This window comes from Phacochoerus africanus, chromosome 8, assembly GCF_016906955.1.
Source record: "Phacochoerus africanus isolate WHEZ1 chromosome 8, ROS_Pafr_v1, whole genome shotgun sequence".
NCBI classification, from domain to species: Eukaryota; Metazoa; Chordata; class Mammalia; order Artiodactyla; family Suidae; genus Phacochoerus; species Phacochoerus africanus.
The window spans coordinates 127012357-127027921 of NC_062551.1; the positions used below are offsets into that span (position 1 = coordinate 127012357).

General features: G+C 33.2%; 1 protein-coding gene across 1 annotated transcript; it reads right to left on the reverse strand.

Annotated features, from left to right (window-relative positions):
* Window positions 1-1515: 1515 nt before the first annotated feature.
* On the reverse strand, window positions 1516-10853 carry SYT4 (synaptotagmin 4). Its single transcript, XM_047791860.1, has 4 exons — window positions 10607-10853; window positions 6959-7770; window positions 4982-5102; window positions 1516-3756 (listed from the first exon to the last, which is right to left on the reverse strand). Exons 1-4 carry the CDS (start codon window positions 10638-10640, stop codon window positions 3449-3451), a joined length of 1275 nt encoding a protein of 424 aa, XP_047647816.1. The 5' UTR covers window positions 10641-10853; the 3' UTR covers window positions 1516-3448.
* Window positions 10854-15565: the final 4712 nt, after the last annotated feature.

Sequence of the window (15565 nt, forward strand, 5' to 3'; positions counted from 1 at the left end):
TTAATTTTAGCAATTCTAATAAGTATGTTGTGATATCTCACTATGGTTTTAATTAGCATTTTCCTAATGAACAATTCCCTCGGAAAATCTCTTCAGTGTCTATGTTTGCTTTTGGCAAATAGGCCTAAAATATATTTGAGTACTTGCATGTAATGACTAACTAATTCTTTTAACATATCTATTATCAGTGTTAATATAATTAATATGATTTAAAACATAATGGTAGCAGATTCTGGTGGCATTCCATATACAGGACTATTTTTTCTAAGTGTAATAACACAGAAAACACCTCCATATAGGCTAGTGCTGTAAAAAATAACTGATTCTCCTTGTGGTGGATCTCATAGTTCCCATTTACCTTAGCTAGTGTCCGATGGAAACATTGCAGATGTCCTGAGGCTTTCTTCCTCCATACTTAAGAAGAAATAAGACTCCCATGTCAATGCCATTTTACTAACTAAATCTATCCAATGCAAGGATATTAGAAAAATGAAAAAGAAAACAAGACAGTAATAAAAAATAGGTAATGCAAGAGACTAAATTGAGAAATAAGATAATAAAAGAGAATAAAAGGTAGAGTAAGTTAAAATGGTGATAAAAAGAGTGAAAATAGTAAACAAAATATAAAAAAGGAATACAATAGAGAAAAGAGAAGTCAATGAGTGTGGGCATGAGAACTTTTAAGAATCTGGCAGAGCCAATTGATGAGGACCCCTGGAAGAGAGTGGCCTGGCATAAAGAGAAGAGTGCAAGTGCAGTATGCAATGAAATCCTTTCACATACTATCCATGCGTACTTGAGTCAATAGCCAAAATCCCTTGAGTCTCAAATTTTACTTCTGAATAATAGGAAAATTATATATATCCCAGATGACTGTTATGAAGATTGAGAAAACTGCAAAAAGTTATGTAGAAGATCTTGGTGCTGTGTCATTATGTTCTCTAATCTATGCTAGATGATCTATTAGGAAAATCTGAGAGCTTAGGAAAGAAAGAAGAGAATCAACTGGCAGAAAACTTTGAGTTGAAATGGGTTGAGCAAAAGCAGCAATTTATTCATGTCTTACAAACATGATCTTACAAACATCATACAGAGCTGGCACAAAAGAACAGACATCATCTCATATACCATGCTTCCTTCCAAATCACTTCTAAATTACAACATCAGAACAAATCAGTTACTGAGTTACACAATTTTTCAAACATGGATACCTCTCCATTAGGGAGATTAGCTTGGCTAATCAGACAAACAATGAATTTACATGTTTAATACAGTGCAGAACTTGTAACAGAAGTCAAGATATTCACATTGATATTGTAATACAATATTAAAACAGTACAATTTTTCAGAAGATGATGGGATCACATATGTCCCTGCCTGCTTCAATTCCTTAATAGTTTTCATCTTTCCTTCTTACAACAGTTGCAAATAGTTTTACTCAACTTTTAACGCTGAAAAACACTTTAAATTTTAAAAAGTAAAAATTATTTACAAATTAGTTATTGTAATTTTATAAGTATTTGTTGTTGGTTTTGTTGTTCTACTTTAAAAAAAAATCACCCTCCTCCAATGACCATACTTTGCTTGGTACCATCATTAACTTCTGGCAGCTGTGAAGGATACTTAGGATTGACTCTTTACAACATTTTAGAGCTCCAAAATATATTATTTTCCATGGCTCATGATACCAAATATACATACATAAAAAGGCCATTTGATTTCCCCAAACCATATACTGACTTTAGTTCATTTCATAGTGCTTTGACAGAAATGCTGAGTGGACCAAGATGCTGTGAGATGACTGTGAAGGCATGAAGACAATGATTGGGGAATATTCTTGTTTAATCCCCAAATCATCATAAAGCACAAAAAAGAAGGTTGATTTCAATCGTTGTATATAGAACGTAAAACATTTTCTTTACATTAGGCATAGTCATAAAGCATGTATAAGTTGTTTTGAAAATGCATTGTCATAGATTTTAACAAACACTGTGATATCAAACACATTCTCAAAAACTGCTAAAGCACTGACACAAAACCTGACTCAAAATGTAAATTTTTCAGTAGACTTCATTTCTAACTTGCATATTTAAAATTCAACTGCACCCAAGTTTCACTCATACTTTTCTAAAAACTCAAATACAGAGATATTACATCAAGTTAATTCTTTCCAAATAATCAAATAATCTAAGTTTTTAATGAATTTCAGAGCCCCGGCACTAGAAAGCATACAAGACAGACACACACCTATAAACTGGTCCAAGGACAACAGCTCAAGGGAAATTAGCCTAGAAAAGATAGTGAAACATATTTTGCTGTGCTAATTTGACAGCCTAAATATATTGTGTATGAACATATGTAAAGTACATTAGGCTTACCATATAACTATTTTTTATTAGTTTCTTTGCTTAAGTAACACTTCCTATCCAGCAGTGTTAAAAACCTCACAAATTTTTTTCTTCATTTATTTTCAAATAGTAGCTTAGTTCTTTCTAGGGGAGAACAAGCTAAATGAAGACTTTGTTATCCATGCCCTCTCTGTTTAAGGATAATCTTGAATGTATACTTGCACGCTATACATATTTCCAATAAGAAAACTGCATTTATAACTGTATTTCTAGCTGAAGTTTCTTTACACACTAGCTAACTCAACAACTTCACACAAGTATATAGATCTTTCTTAGGCCACACTGAAACTTGTGACAGGTGGTGAGTAATTCAAAGCCATGGTTCTTATGTGAGGTTATATTTTACATTTTGACTCACGAGTAAACTTGGGGGGATCATATTTCAGCTACAGTGTTCTCAAATCAGCCCTTTGATAAAATGATTTCTCATCTTGTTGAATTTTTTTTAACAACAAATCTAAGTTACTTCTCCTATGATAAAATTGTGTCAAATAATTACAAACCAAAGAGAAATAACCATAGACTTTTATATGCAGGACAACTGTTTGCATATGACATAATTAATAAAACAAACTAGGGAACATGTTTTTAATATATTTGGATTTAAAGAAAAATTTATTTCCCCTCTTGAAAAACAGGGAGTGAATTTTCATAAGAGAAGTCATGCTTTTCATTTCTAAATCCTTACAGTCACACTGATTTACAATGACTTGTTCCAATGAGATCATCACCTTCTAAACTACATCCATAACTTGAGACTGCAGGGCAGTATTCACAAAATGCTTGACTGTTCTTATATCTGTCCCTGGTAACCTGTAGGGGAAATTGAATGTCTTGTTAAAATTTATCCAACTTCTCTAATAAAAGGGAAATTATCATGATGCACATTTACAATTACTTTCTGGTCTGATAATTCATTTCTAACAATAACATCAAAAGCTTGTTTTAACAAGCTTACAATTACTTATCAGAAAAAAAAAAAGAAAACTTCTCCTTACTTAGTAAAAATCAGTAAGTTCCAACTCATCATGGCTAGAATGCTAACCATCACAGAGCATATGCCACTTGGCGATTTGTCTCCTGGGATAGTCACAGATCTCCTTCCAGTGCTCACCACTGGCTCCTTCTGCTGCTGCACCCAGGACTAACCGCCCTATCACCTCATTTCGTGATCCCCTTTCAGAATCTAAAACCAGAAATTCAACACTTATCTCTTCAAGACCCTCACAAGGAATATCAAAGACAAAAAGTTCATTGAACACTGCGTTGGGGGTGCATTTCTTCACGTGAGTCTTCTTTTTGGAGATTCTCTTTTTGGCATAGTACAGGTTCACTTTAACATAGGGATCTGCAATGATAAGCCATAGGTATTATACTGAGAGAACTTGGCAGGAAAGCTGATTTCAAGGTAACAGTCCCCTTAGAGATGACTGCATAGCAATAAAATGTGAGTCAAATTGAAAATAAGTAAGAATGTACAACATTAGAGAAAATAGGATGAGGAAGAACTGTAATGGCAGGATGAAGAGACAACATAAAGAATAAAAGAAAATATTCTAATGACACATTTTATAACTAATAACTCATTCCAGAGAATGGAATAGAAGGAAAAAGTGTTACACAATATCATAATCATAAATCTTTCTACTTCTCTGAACTTGGGTCACTTTCTCTTTTGAATGGGTAAATGGGCATTTAGAATTCATATGGCAAAGCCTTTTTTAGCTTTAACTTTTTGGGGTTCTTAATCACTTGCTGTGTTTATCTCCTGTTACCCAGTATTGATCTTCCCTGGGTTACTTGCATCCTTTGGTCATGCTACTTTACTATAATTTCTGGTTGTATAAATTCATTTTAGCTTCCTAACCTAAACAGTTAGGATCATGTTTTCAACATCCATTATCTAATAACTACCACTACTACTAATGATAACATTATATTATATTTAATGAAATACATATATTTCCAGTTCTCACAATCCCCTTCAACTTAAGTGCTGTTATGTTCAGTTTGTATAGAGTTTAAGAAATGTACCCAAGGTCACTATACTAAGTAATGGAAGGGTTAAGATTTGAACTCAGATCATTTTAAGCTGTAGATAATATTTTCTTTCTCTTTGTGCTGCACAATAAAGTACTTTATTGGTAAAAATTAGACACAAAACAAATTTTTAAAACAGATATGTGAATAATTAAAGGAAAGGTAATAAAAATAATAGAAGTGTAAGGGTTGTCAGGCATTTAAAATATGAAAATTCAGAACTTTTCCAAAAGTTTAATTTTATATTCATCACTGTGTCTCTGGCAATGGCTTGACTTCTGCATTTATCAATGCTTTATGCCTCAACTCCATTCAATCAGATATTTGCCATGTACTTGCTTAGATCTTAGAACTGTGTAGTTTTCTTCTTTTTGCTGATGGCATTGGGTCACACTACTACTCTATAAAGTTAGAAGCAGGAAGACAATCGCCCTGTTCATGATTGTGAAAAAATGGTAATGAAAATCATAGTCCAATATTAGTTAAGTTACTCATATATATACTGAGCCTGAGTTTTTCAGAAGCGTTCTTACCTGAAAGTCCAGCAACATCAGATTTAGGCAGGTGCCGAGCTTTTAAAACAACCACAGTGAGAGTATTTGTGGTGGACTGGTAGCAGAGCGAGATCAATAACTCACCCCGTCCTGAAGATTTCTAAACAGAAGAGAGATGTGATATAAATATTTTTATTATTATTTAGCTTTGAAATTTACACTTATATAAACATTTAAAATCAATGTGAAAACATAATTATTTAAGTATAATTTTTATATTTATTTTTACTTTAATATGCTGAAGAATCAAAGAATAAAAGCTTTTGTGCAGTACCATCACCTCCTAAAAGCAACTGCCTGCCACCTTGTGGACTTTTTTAGGTACTACAGAACATTAAGAGTTGTAATGAATTATCCATACCCATTACTGGAAAGGGGGATATTTAGAACCTGGCTTATGCAGAGTTATTTATAGATTTTTCTTTTTAATTAAATATCCATTTTTAAGTCATTAATAGTAAGAAAATTGTCTAATCATTTGAATGTATCTGTATATGGCAAAGTGACTCATGTTAAGTTTGATTTGATTTCAAATGCTTTAGCACAGACATTATTAGAATTTGAGTTCAGAAAAATTGAAATTTATTCTGACTCTCACAATTCTCTTGGCCCAGAAGGCTAATGGAGTTAAATTTTTCTTCCCCACCCCACACCCAAAGTCCTCCTCTAATCTAACTCAGAAATTTTAATGCTTTGCCTTTGAATAGTATCATAGACTTTTTCTTTTCATAATACAGATCTTATTTTTACTTTAACATTAGATAAGATAACCAAAAATTCAACATATATGTTCTAACCAAAAAGTGACAAAAACTAAACTTGGGACTTGATTTTGATATCATATGAATAATGGCTGGACAGAGCTCCTAAAATATCAATATATGCATATATAAAAGGTGATATGGGGTAACTAAATGAATAAGCATTCCAATAAGAATAAGAACAAGGAACAAATCTTCATTCCCATTGTATCACTAAACAATAAGATGTCCTGGACTAATTAATATTTCTGGATCTTGACTTTCATTAATTTTAATAGACAAAGAGGAGGATGTGGTCAAAAAAATGTTTATGATAGTCTACAAAATTATTCCTTATAGACACAAGTTATTTTGAAATACCACAACTGGAATCAGATGAGTTCCGTATTTAAGTTGAAAATATAATTAAATTTGATTAATTCATGTCTTATTTTCTAATAATCCCAGAACTACAAAAGTAACATAACTACAAAGGTTGTTGTTATACAACATAAATGTGGACATTTATAATTCAATATGATTCAATGTCTCCTTTTAAAAAGCAATTCTAGGACTTCCCATTATGGCTCAGTGGAAACAAATCTGACTAGTATCCTTGATGATGCAGGTTCATTCCTTGGCCTTGCTCAGTGGGTTAAGGATCTGGTGTTGCAGTGAGCTATGGTGTAGGCCAGTGGCTACAGCTCTGATTTGACCCCTAGCCTGGGAACCTCCATATGCCACAGGTGCAGCCCTAAAACAACAACATCAAAATAAATAAATTAAAAGCAATTCTATGAAAAGACAATATAACTTCAAATACTAAGGATGAATTGAATTAATTTTCAATTTCAAATTGAATTATGCTGACATTGGAACATATTTTTTAACTTAAGTGTAAGAAATATTTGCCTGTATTTTATTATAAGTGGCAGTTTTAGTCATATTTGTGATAGAAATTAACAAAAATATTTATAGATTGTTAAATGCATCCATAAAAAGTTCTTATTTATTTTGTATAATTAAGACACTTTAAGCATTTCAGTTGCGGATTAAATTTTCATTTATCTCTTCTATTCCTCTGCTCCCTCTTTGATTATTATTAATCAATCATTAAACAATAAAAATGATATGTACAAGACGTTATTTTAATAAAAATTCCCTATATACAAAACAGCTTGTTTATAAATATGTTAAGCAATAAAACTGAATTTACCCTAACATTTCTCTTGATAATCTCTCTGTTCATTAACATTTTTCCATCAGTTAATTCAATTCCTGCAAGAGGAATAAAGACTTCTCCAATGACATCATCTCTTGAAAACCTATCAAAACTCAAGATTGTGAAGTGCAAGGCCAACTCTTGGATCTGGGTATAGGGGATCCCATAGAATGTAAAGGTCTCATCAAAAGCTGGATCCAAGGTCTTTCTCAGAACTCTGGTTTTCACTTTATGCTTCTTCTCTGGGAGAATCATCATTTTGATGTATGGATCAGAGGTCATTGATTGCTCATCCATGGCTGGCAAACCACGGGCTTCCTTGATATTTACCACAAATGCTTTCTTCTCAAAGTTGTACTCTAAGGAGAAGAAGAGGGTTCCAAGTTTCTCTTGTTTTTCATCTGAAGTAAGAGAAGTGCTGGACTTTAAACTATCAGGAGAAATTATCTCTTTTTCCCCTTCTGGAAAGAGCTTTGGGGTCACATTCTCCAAATCAGAAGGGCTGCCAGCTTTGAGGTTTGTTTTGGGAAAATTTCCATTTAGATCTCTCTTCTCAAGGTCAAGATGTAATAAATTCTTTGGCACAGCTGGTTTATTCTTTACTTGAGTTTTCTCATCTGCCCCAAAGTTCTTTTTGCTATTTAGGTTTTCAGGGTAAATATCAACTCCCTTTAGCACATGCACAAACTTATATGGAGGAGTCTTAGACTTGGATGATTTTCTCTGACAGCAGATCCATGCAAACAGAGAGACTGTGAAGACCAGGCCAAATGCACTGAAGATCCCCACCACTGTGGGGATTTCATCTGAAAAATCAAATAACCAATAACATGAATTAAAAGACCAGAAATGAAGCAGCCTATTTGAAAAGCATCCTAAAGCTGGCAATTGCTACAGGCTGCACAGACTGAATTGCATTCCAGCTGTTCCGGGTGAGCTATTTACCTATTTTGCATCACTTTCAGGAATAAACACATATGTAACATGTAGAAAATAAATTCAATATGATATACAGTCCTTCATGGTAGTAGTTTTTCACAAATAAAATGAAAAGATGAAATTGGGCCTGGGATAGGGATGGAGTGCTGCTAATACAACTGACCTATCTTTGTTTTCTCGGACAAAATGAATCAACTACAGCATGATGGGTCAGTACTAATTTTATTATATTTTCATTGACATTTTGATGCTTTCCAGAAGCATCAATTCATACAGACTATCAAAATCTAAATGTACATACTTCAATTACTGACAAAAATGATGGAATATCTGCAATTGTCACAAATTCATGAGTAATTTCCATCCCAATCACAAAACAGTGGTAAAAGAAATGTACACATATTAGGAAAAAAGAACAAAAAAGGTGAACAGGATATTAATATTATAGAACTTGTGACACTAGGAACTTGCATGCCAACCCAATATTCTTCAAACAAACACTGTTATCCAAAGTAAAAAACAATTGCCTAAGTAAGAAAAAAAATAATGGTTATAAATGTATCATCATTCCTTAATATGCAGAAGAGTGAGTAGAGATAATTTAGAGTTTGATTTTATCCATAACTGATTTTTTAGCATATTTCCCCATGGCAAATGGTAATCAAATTGAAATTGGCATTCTTTCCTTGAATGAGGGCACATTAAATTACTGACACCAAGTAACATTGATTACGCATGAAGTTGAGCATGTTCCACATGTAAGCATATTTCTCCAAATTATTCTGTAAATAATTAGTAACACTGTACAAGTAAAAGCAGTATTACTATGCCTGAACACAGTGCATCAATTGAGTCAATGTTTAATATAATCAAAGAGAAATTAACTAATATAATATCTGCCTTTAAATCCATTCCAATCTATTTTTATCACAAATAATTATAATAAAGTTAAAAGTCCCATTAGAAAATGGTTAAGACTCCTTTAACTCACTCCGAAAGAACAGTCTTTTGTTATTCCCAATCCCATCCCCCCAAAGCTTCTACCTATCTACTTTAGTCACAAAACATTACTCAAAGAATTTAACATTAAGAAATGACAAATAAGAGAAGAAATATCTAAGAAGATAAAAAGAACCAAACGAAACCATAAAAAAGTTCTGTAGTTTAATTAAGAAACTGTATTAGTCAAAGGTGAGAAAAAAAACCCTGAATTCCCCAGATAGAAAAAGCAGTGAATGCTACAGAAAAGGAATGGGGTGAGACCTAAAGATGATCAACTAAACTTGGTACTAGCTTTGCAGTTTTCCCCTCTATTTAAGTCTTTGTGGGGATGAAAACAAAACAAACAAACAAACAAACAAGAAACCCTTCTGGACTTTCAAATAATCACAGGCCAGGGAGCAAAAGAAAAGTCATGAATTAAGGCACTTATTTAGCCAATGCAAGAAGAACAATAAAAGGAATAGATTTTTGTTTCTAAACAGGCTGATGGCCCACACTAGAACATATTTTTCACTAGAATAGTCTCTGAAAATTCTTCGATATTTGAAAATTTCTGACTTTCAAATAAGAAATTAGGAATATATATCACAATATATAAACTAAATCATTCAAATGGAAAACTGTGAAAGAAACACATTTCTGAATATAATACCACAAAATGTATCTATTTAATATTCCTGTCAAATGACAAAATATTCAATATAATATAGAAAGCCTCACCTGCTCGCTACATTTTCTTTACTGATAAGGTCCTAAGCTTTGAGAGCAAAGATCTCAGTTATTTTACTGAGTTTAATAACAAACTTTATAAATTCCCTGATATATCTGAATTCATGTAAGGTAAAACTCTGATCTCTTGCCTTTGGAATATAATGGAACCTAAAAAATACTACTTTTATACTTGAAGAAGTACATCTGATTTTATTTACTGAAAGAGAGAGGGAGAGCAATCATGCCAAAAATCTGGTACAAGAAAGGGAAATTGAATAGGAAAATATAAATTCTAATTATAGTTTTCAGTAGCTTTTAGCTAACTGACCTGCAATATTTCCCTTATCTCTCTGGTTTCTGGTTACTTCACCTGTGAAATGGAATGGACTCAATTAGCTCATTTCAAATATCCCTTTAACCCTAGCATCATAGGATTCTGCGTCTTTCACTAGCAACATATTTCAAGGATACAAGAAAAACATAGCAGAGGGGGAAAAAATACTTTACGGTACACTCTGCAGTAAAATATACATTATAAACGTCCAACATTCAAGTTATTTTATACCGAGATCAAACCCTTATATAATCACAGAAACATGTGGCTTCCCCAATAAGTTAGATATACATTTACATACAAATAAAAATCACCTACAGAACTAATGAAACCGGCAAGCAAACAGACCCCCTTTTTTTTTTCTACTAAGTGTGTGCTGCAATTTATAGGGCTACTTGAATGATTAGGGACTTCTTAGATGTAAACCGCCCCAGTAGAATGCATTTTTAAGGGAAAAGGTATCAAGGAAGGGAGAAACCAAAGACAAGCTAGATTGTTGTTTACAGTTCTCATTTTCCTTTCACAATAACTACCTCGGAAATCTATATTCAACACCGCAGAAACACACACGCATACACATACACAGACACACAGCCCACCTCGCCATGGATCAGTCAGGGAACAACCTCAGTTGTTAAGTTGAAAAACTTGCTTACCAAATTCTTCCCGGCTGTTAGTGATCGGAGCCATTTTTTTTTGCTGCGTGTTCTGTCCGAGGTGCTGAACGGAAACTCCCTAGCTTGGTTTTCACTTGCCTGGATCTGAAGCGCTGGCTTTTCCTAGTGCTGAAAACAACAGCGCAGAGCTCCAGGGACCTAAGACTGGAATGGGGAGGAGACAAAGAGGGAGGTCCACTCGCCTACGCACAGTGATTTGCTACCACTGTTCCTGTTTTGGCTCTTCAGAGAAGCTGTCTCTGAGACTCTAGACGTGGCTGAAACCCGAATTGACGCAATTCTGACGCTATAGGGTTGAAATCAGCACATGTCTCCCTTTCCTCCTCCCTCCAAACCTCTCCTCTCCCTTTCCTTCTTTCTTCCTCTCTTCCCCCACCCCCCCGAGAATTCAACACACATTCATCAATTATTTTAACTGTTGGACTACTGGAGATTAGTTTGATGTTCTGTTGGGGCTCAGAGGCACAAGAGATGAGTCCCAAAACTCATCGCTCTTATTTTCTAATATAAAATCTTCTAATCATCTAGATTAGTAAAAATGAGCCTGTGTTATCAGGATAATGCAATTTACAGAGACAATTTAAGGGAATAATAAGAAGAGGAAAAATTCTGCATCAAGATCCATTGTAAAATGTAAAACTATGTTTTCTTTATAAATTTTTATTTGATATAGTATAGCTATGTTTAAAAAATTCACTGCACATTGATCTATTTTAAATAAAATAAGTTCACTATAATTATAATTTACTTTCTAATAAATTATGAGTCTAAACATTATGCTGACGCTGTTTTTCCATCTATTTGTTAGCTCTCTTCCTTTAATATCTGACATTTGACCAGTCAAATTACTTAGAAACAGATGGGAATAATCCCTTCTGTATTTAGACTCAATCTCAGCTATGATTTTGCATCAAATGAGACTGCTTTTGGAATGGCATTTCTTGTTAAAGGTCCATACTTCCAATAGGTTTGTACAAAATAGTTACAAGAATCATACAAAAATCCAAAAATGCATTCATAATTATTGGTTATTTTCAAAGAAAAATTATTTTTGATGATATTCCTGGGACTGGGGAATTGGGAAATTATGGTTTCAGATTCTGATTAATTTTAATCTGAGTGGGCCTTTTTAAAAGAATAAATTTAAAAAATGTTTAGCAATTTACCAAAGAGAATTCACGCTATAACTGCAACTTTCAATTATTGCTCCACAAAGAATTCCTTTGCTCTGGAGCTCAGTGAGCAAGTGGCATTCAGTATGTGCTGGGATTGGGGAGGAGTGAGTACTGGGTGAGTCTCAGAAAGCTCTTGTACAAGTGACTGGTTTCTGCACATTGGCAAGCAGCTGTTCTGAGCATTAGGACTGTCTAGGGAGAAATTGGCTTCAGCCTTTTGCATCATGGAAAATTTTATAAACCTAAGACCCTTTTCTTTCCCTTTCTTCTCACTCCCATCTACTTTGCATTTTAGCATTCTTCTAATAGATTTTTTAATCCCATATATTCCTGCTATGAAATCATACAAAGTTACTGTATTTAATGTTTCCATTGGCAAAATTTGTATTTGTGTCCTTATCCTTCCATTTCATTCAGATTACTTACTTTTTTAATTATACAGACACTTGGTGGCCTTGTCCCTAGGAATATATTTCCATTAGATAGATGGAAGAGGCAGTGGCATTTATTTGTGATACACATCACAAATAAACAAAATATATCATGTGAGGTTTGTTAAAATACATTTTTGGAGTTCCCATTGTGATTCAGTGGTTAATGAACCCAACTAGTATCCATTAGGATGTGGGTTCAAACCCTGGCTTTGCCTGGTGGGTTAAGGATCTGGTGTTGTGGTGTAGGTCGCAGATGCGTCTTGGATCCTGTGTGGCTGTGGCATAGGCCAGTGGCTACAGATCTGATTTGACCCCTAGCCTGGGAACCTTCATATTCCACAGGTACAGCCCTAAAAATACCAAAAAAAAAAAAAAAAACGATTTTCTAGCTAAGTTATAGCTAACATATGATTATATTCACTTGTCATTAACATAATAACTTATGTATGTATTCTACATAAATTAATATCTGGTTAGTTTTACCTGTAGGTGGTAAAACACTGTCATCCAAAACTAATCTAGATTATTTAAACTTTGTTTCTACCGAACTCCACCCTACCCTGGGCTGTCTCATTTCTAATGACATATCATAATAAAACATGGTAATCTCACCCAGAGCTAATGATATTGTGGATGTAGTAACTCTTTCATTGTTTGCTTTAAAAGCAAATTGAAAACAAAAGTTATTAATTAAAATGTCAGAGTTTTCCTCATTTTCATTTGAAGAATAGCATATTATTCATTATCTAATCTCTTTAGACAAGCCAGCAGCACCAGATGAGGGGTGGGAAGCTGACCCAAAGTAAAAGAAAAACCTGTAACTTTCTTATGATTGAGAGTGTGAACCCTACCACACACATTTTTCTCTCTAGATCCAGCAAACGAGTAATCAATTTGCTGACGTAAACAATATCACTTCTGTGGCAGAGATTTGGGAGGAGGGGTTGTTGCTAGGTAACCACCTTATTGCCACTCAAAAGACACAGCCTCAAGTAAGTTCCTGGGAAACAGACCTGTCTATACAAGTGGCAGTGTTTACTTCATAATGATTCTTTGTCTGTTGAAGTGAATCAATGTTTATTTCTGATTGCAAATATGTATATATACTTTGAGAAACAGTGAACAGAATGCTTGAACTCAATTTGGCTTTAAGAAATCTAGTAAATTTTAACGACTTTTAAATTTTAAATAACTATATTTTAAATAACCATATTAGTATATTTGACCATTTCATTTATTTTGTTGATTTTAATTAAAATATAGTTTAATTTATAACTTACATGGTTTATTAATTATATAATTTAGTCTATATTTTCTCCATTCCTTTCCCTAAAAATATTATTGGTGGATATGTTTGAGTATCATGCTAAGCAAAAGAAAATTTCAAAAGGTTTTGAAATGTTGCATTGATCTTCAATATTCAGTAATCTTTAGTAATACCCAGATTTGTAATACAAAGACATTTTACTTGTATGCAGGTCAAATAGAATGAAGTATCTGATAATGGATAATTGCTTTAATGTCCCATATCATTTTATTAAGAATGCTTGCTCTAATGTTAATGAAAGAAATTTCTATTACAAGCACACTTAAGTCAAAATCCTATAAGAGAAAAGCTTTCCTGATTGGTATCAAGAAATCCTTTCACTATGCACCCTTTTTATGTTTGCTTTTCTTCAAACTATTCAGCACTTACTATCTGCCAACTTAAACTGGGCTTTGATGGCCCATGAATGAAAAACTCATTAGCTTAAACAACCAAAAAGGCTTGTAATATTCTTTCCTTTATTCTTTTATTTTCTTTATTTTAGCTCATATTTATTAAACATATTAGTACCACCTAGGTTTTTCCTAAGTAGGGGATTTATGTTAGTCAAGATGATAAATATGATCCTTGGCCACATGAAGCATATAAACTATAGGAGAAATAGTCCTTTCTTTAGAACCACAAGAAAATTTTCAGATTATAATTGTATTTCTTGTACTAGTTACTTGCTACCAAGCTTTGTCAGAACTGTTCCATAGTCATCAGCCTCTATCCCACTGAGTCTGTCTTTTGATCCTCTTCCTCATAACTGCAGAGTCATGATTATTCTTACACTCAGATTGCGTTTGTCCACCTCCTATGACTATCTGTATACTCTCTCTCACTTAAGAGTCAGCTAAGGTTTCCTTTACATATGAAGTTTCTGACTTACCAGCACTCATGGATTTATTATGATTTAGATTTTTATAACACTCTGTCTAGTGAAATACATTAAGTCACTTTGACTTGGTTACATGGTTACAATTCCTACAAAAAGATAAACCAAGGGCCTTTATTAATGCTCATCCCAAATACTCCACAAGTTTCACATTTGTTTATGATCTTCTTGAAAGCAATTTTTCTCGGCATTTTATTTTCACATTCTTGGCTTTTTTTTTAAATTGTGATCATTGAAACAATTTCTCCAATTCTTGGAGAATTGGTCCTCTGTCAAGAATTTGTCCTGGAGCCATTTTAGAAGTTTTCTTGTTTCCCTTTACCTTGAAGTTATTTCTTGGTGTCTCAAGAACATGGCCATCTTCCCTATTCCAAGCTATCCCTAAGTGAAACTTATCATAGCCTTCTTCCCTATTCCAAGCTATCCCTAAGTGAAACTTATCATAGCCTTCTTTTAACTAGATGTGTACTTTATAAATATATATATATATATATATTTACATGCACACACTTTCAAAAAGCAGTAATAAGACTCATTTGACATCTCAACATACATGACAAAAGTCTGAAGACAATTGAGTAACTTTAAATGGTAAAGGATAATTGTCAATCTAGAATTTCGTACTAGTAAAAATCAAGGTGAAAGAAAGAAATTTCTAGAAAAGCAGAAGCTGAGAGAATTCATTGCCAGCAAATGTTAACTAAGTGAAGGAAAATGATCACAGACCAAAACACTGAAATGCAAATAAAACAGAAAACACAGAAAGTATGTGTCTAAGTATAAATAAATATTAAAAACATAAAAATGTGTTGTTATAGCTAAAATATATGTAGAACTGCAGTGTATGGCTAATGATGAATCAAAGATTAAGAGGGAATAAGTTGAGTTATAATGTTTTAAATTTGGTGAATAGTAATAGTAATAATTTATAGTTAACTTTTAATTTCCAGGGAAACTTTAAACCAATATCAAAGGGCAAATGTACTTAATAGATTAGAAACTATCAATAACTAATAAAAAGTAAAAAGAAAAAAGAGAGAGAGAGGAAAAAAAAAAGAAAAAAAAGTGGTTCAGTAGAATAAAAATGACAATTTGGAGCATAGCGACACAAAGATATAATTACAC

What these genes read in the sequence shown, in the direction of transcription:
- SYT4 (XM_047791860.1), bottom strand. Translation starts at nt 10,640, where the DNA reads ATGGCTCCGATCACTAACAGCCGGGAAGAATTTG. An exon ending in TAACAGCCGGGAAGAATTTG is followed by an intron (nt 7,771 to 10,606) that starts GTAAGCAAGTTT and finishes TTGATTTTTCAG; the next exon opens with ATGAAATCCCCACAGTGGTG. An exon ending in TTATCAAGAGAAATGTTAGG is followed by an intron (nt 5,103 to 6,958) that starts GTAAATTCAGTT and finishes TCTTCTGTTTAG; the next exon opens with AAATCTTCAGGACGGGGTGA.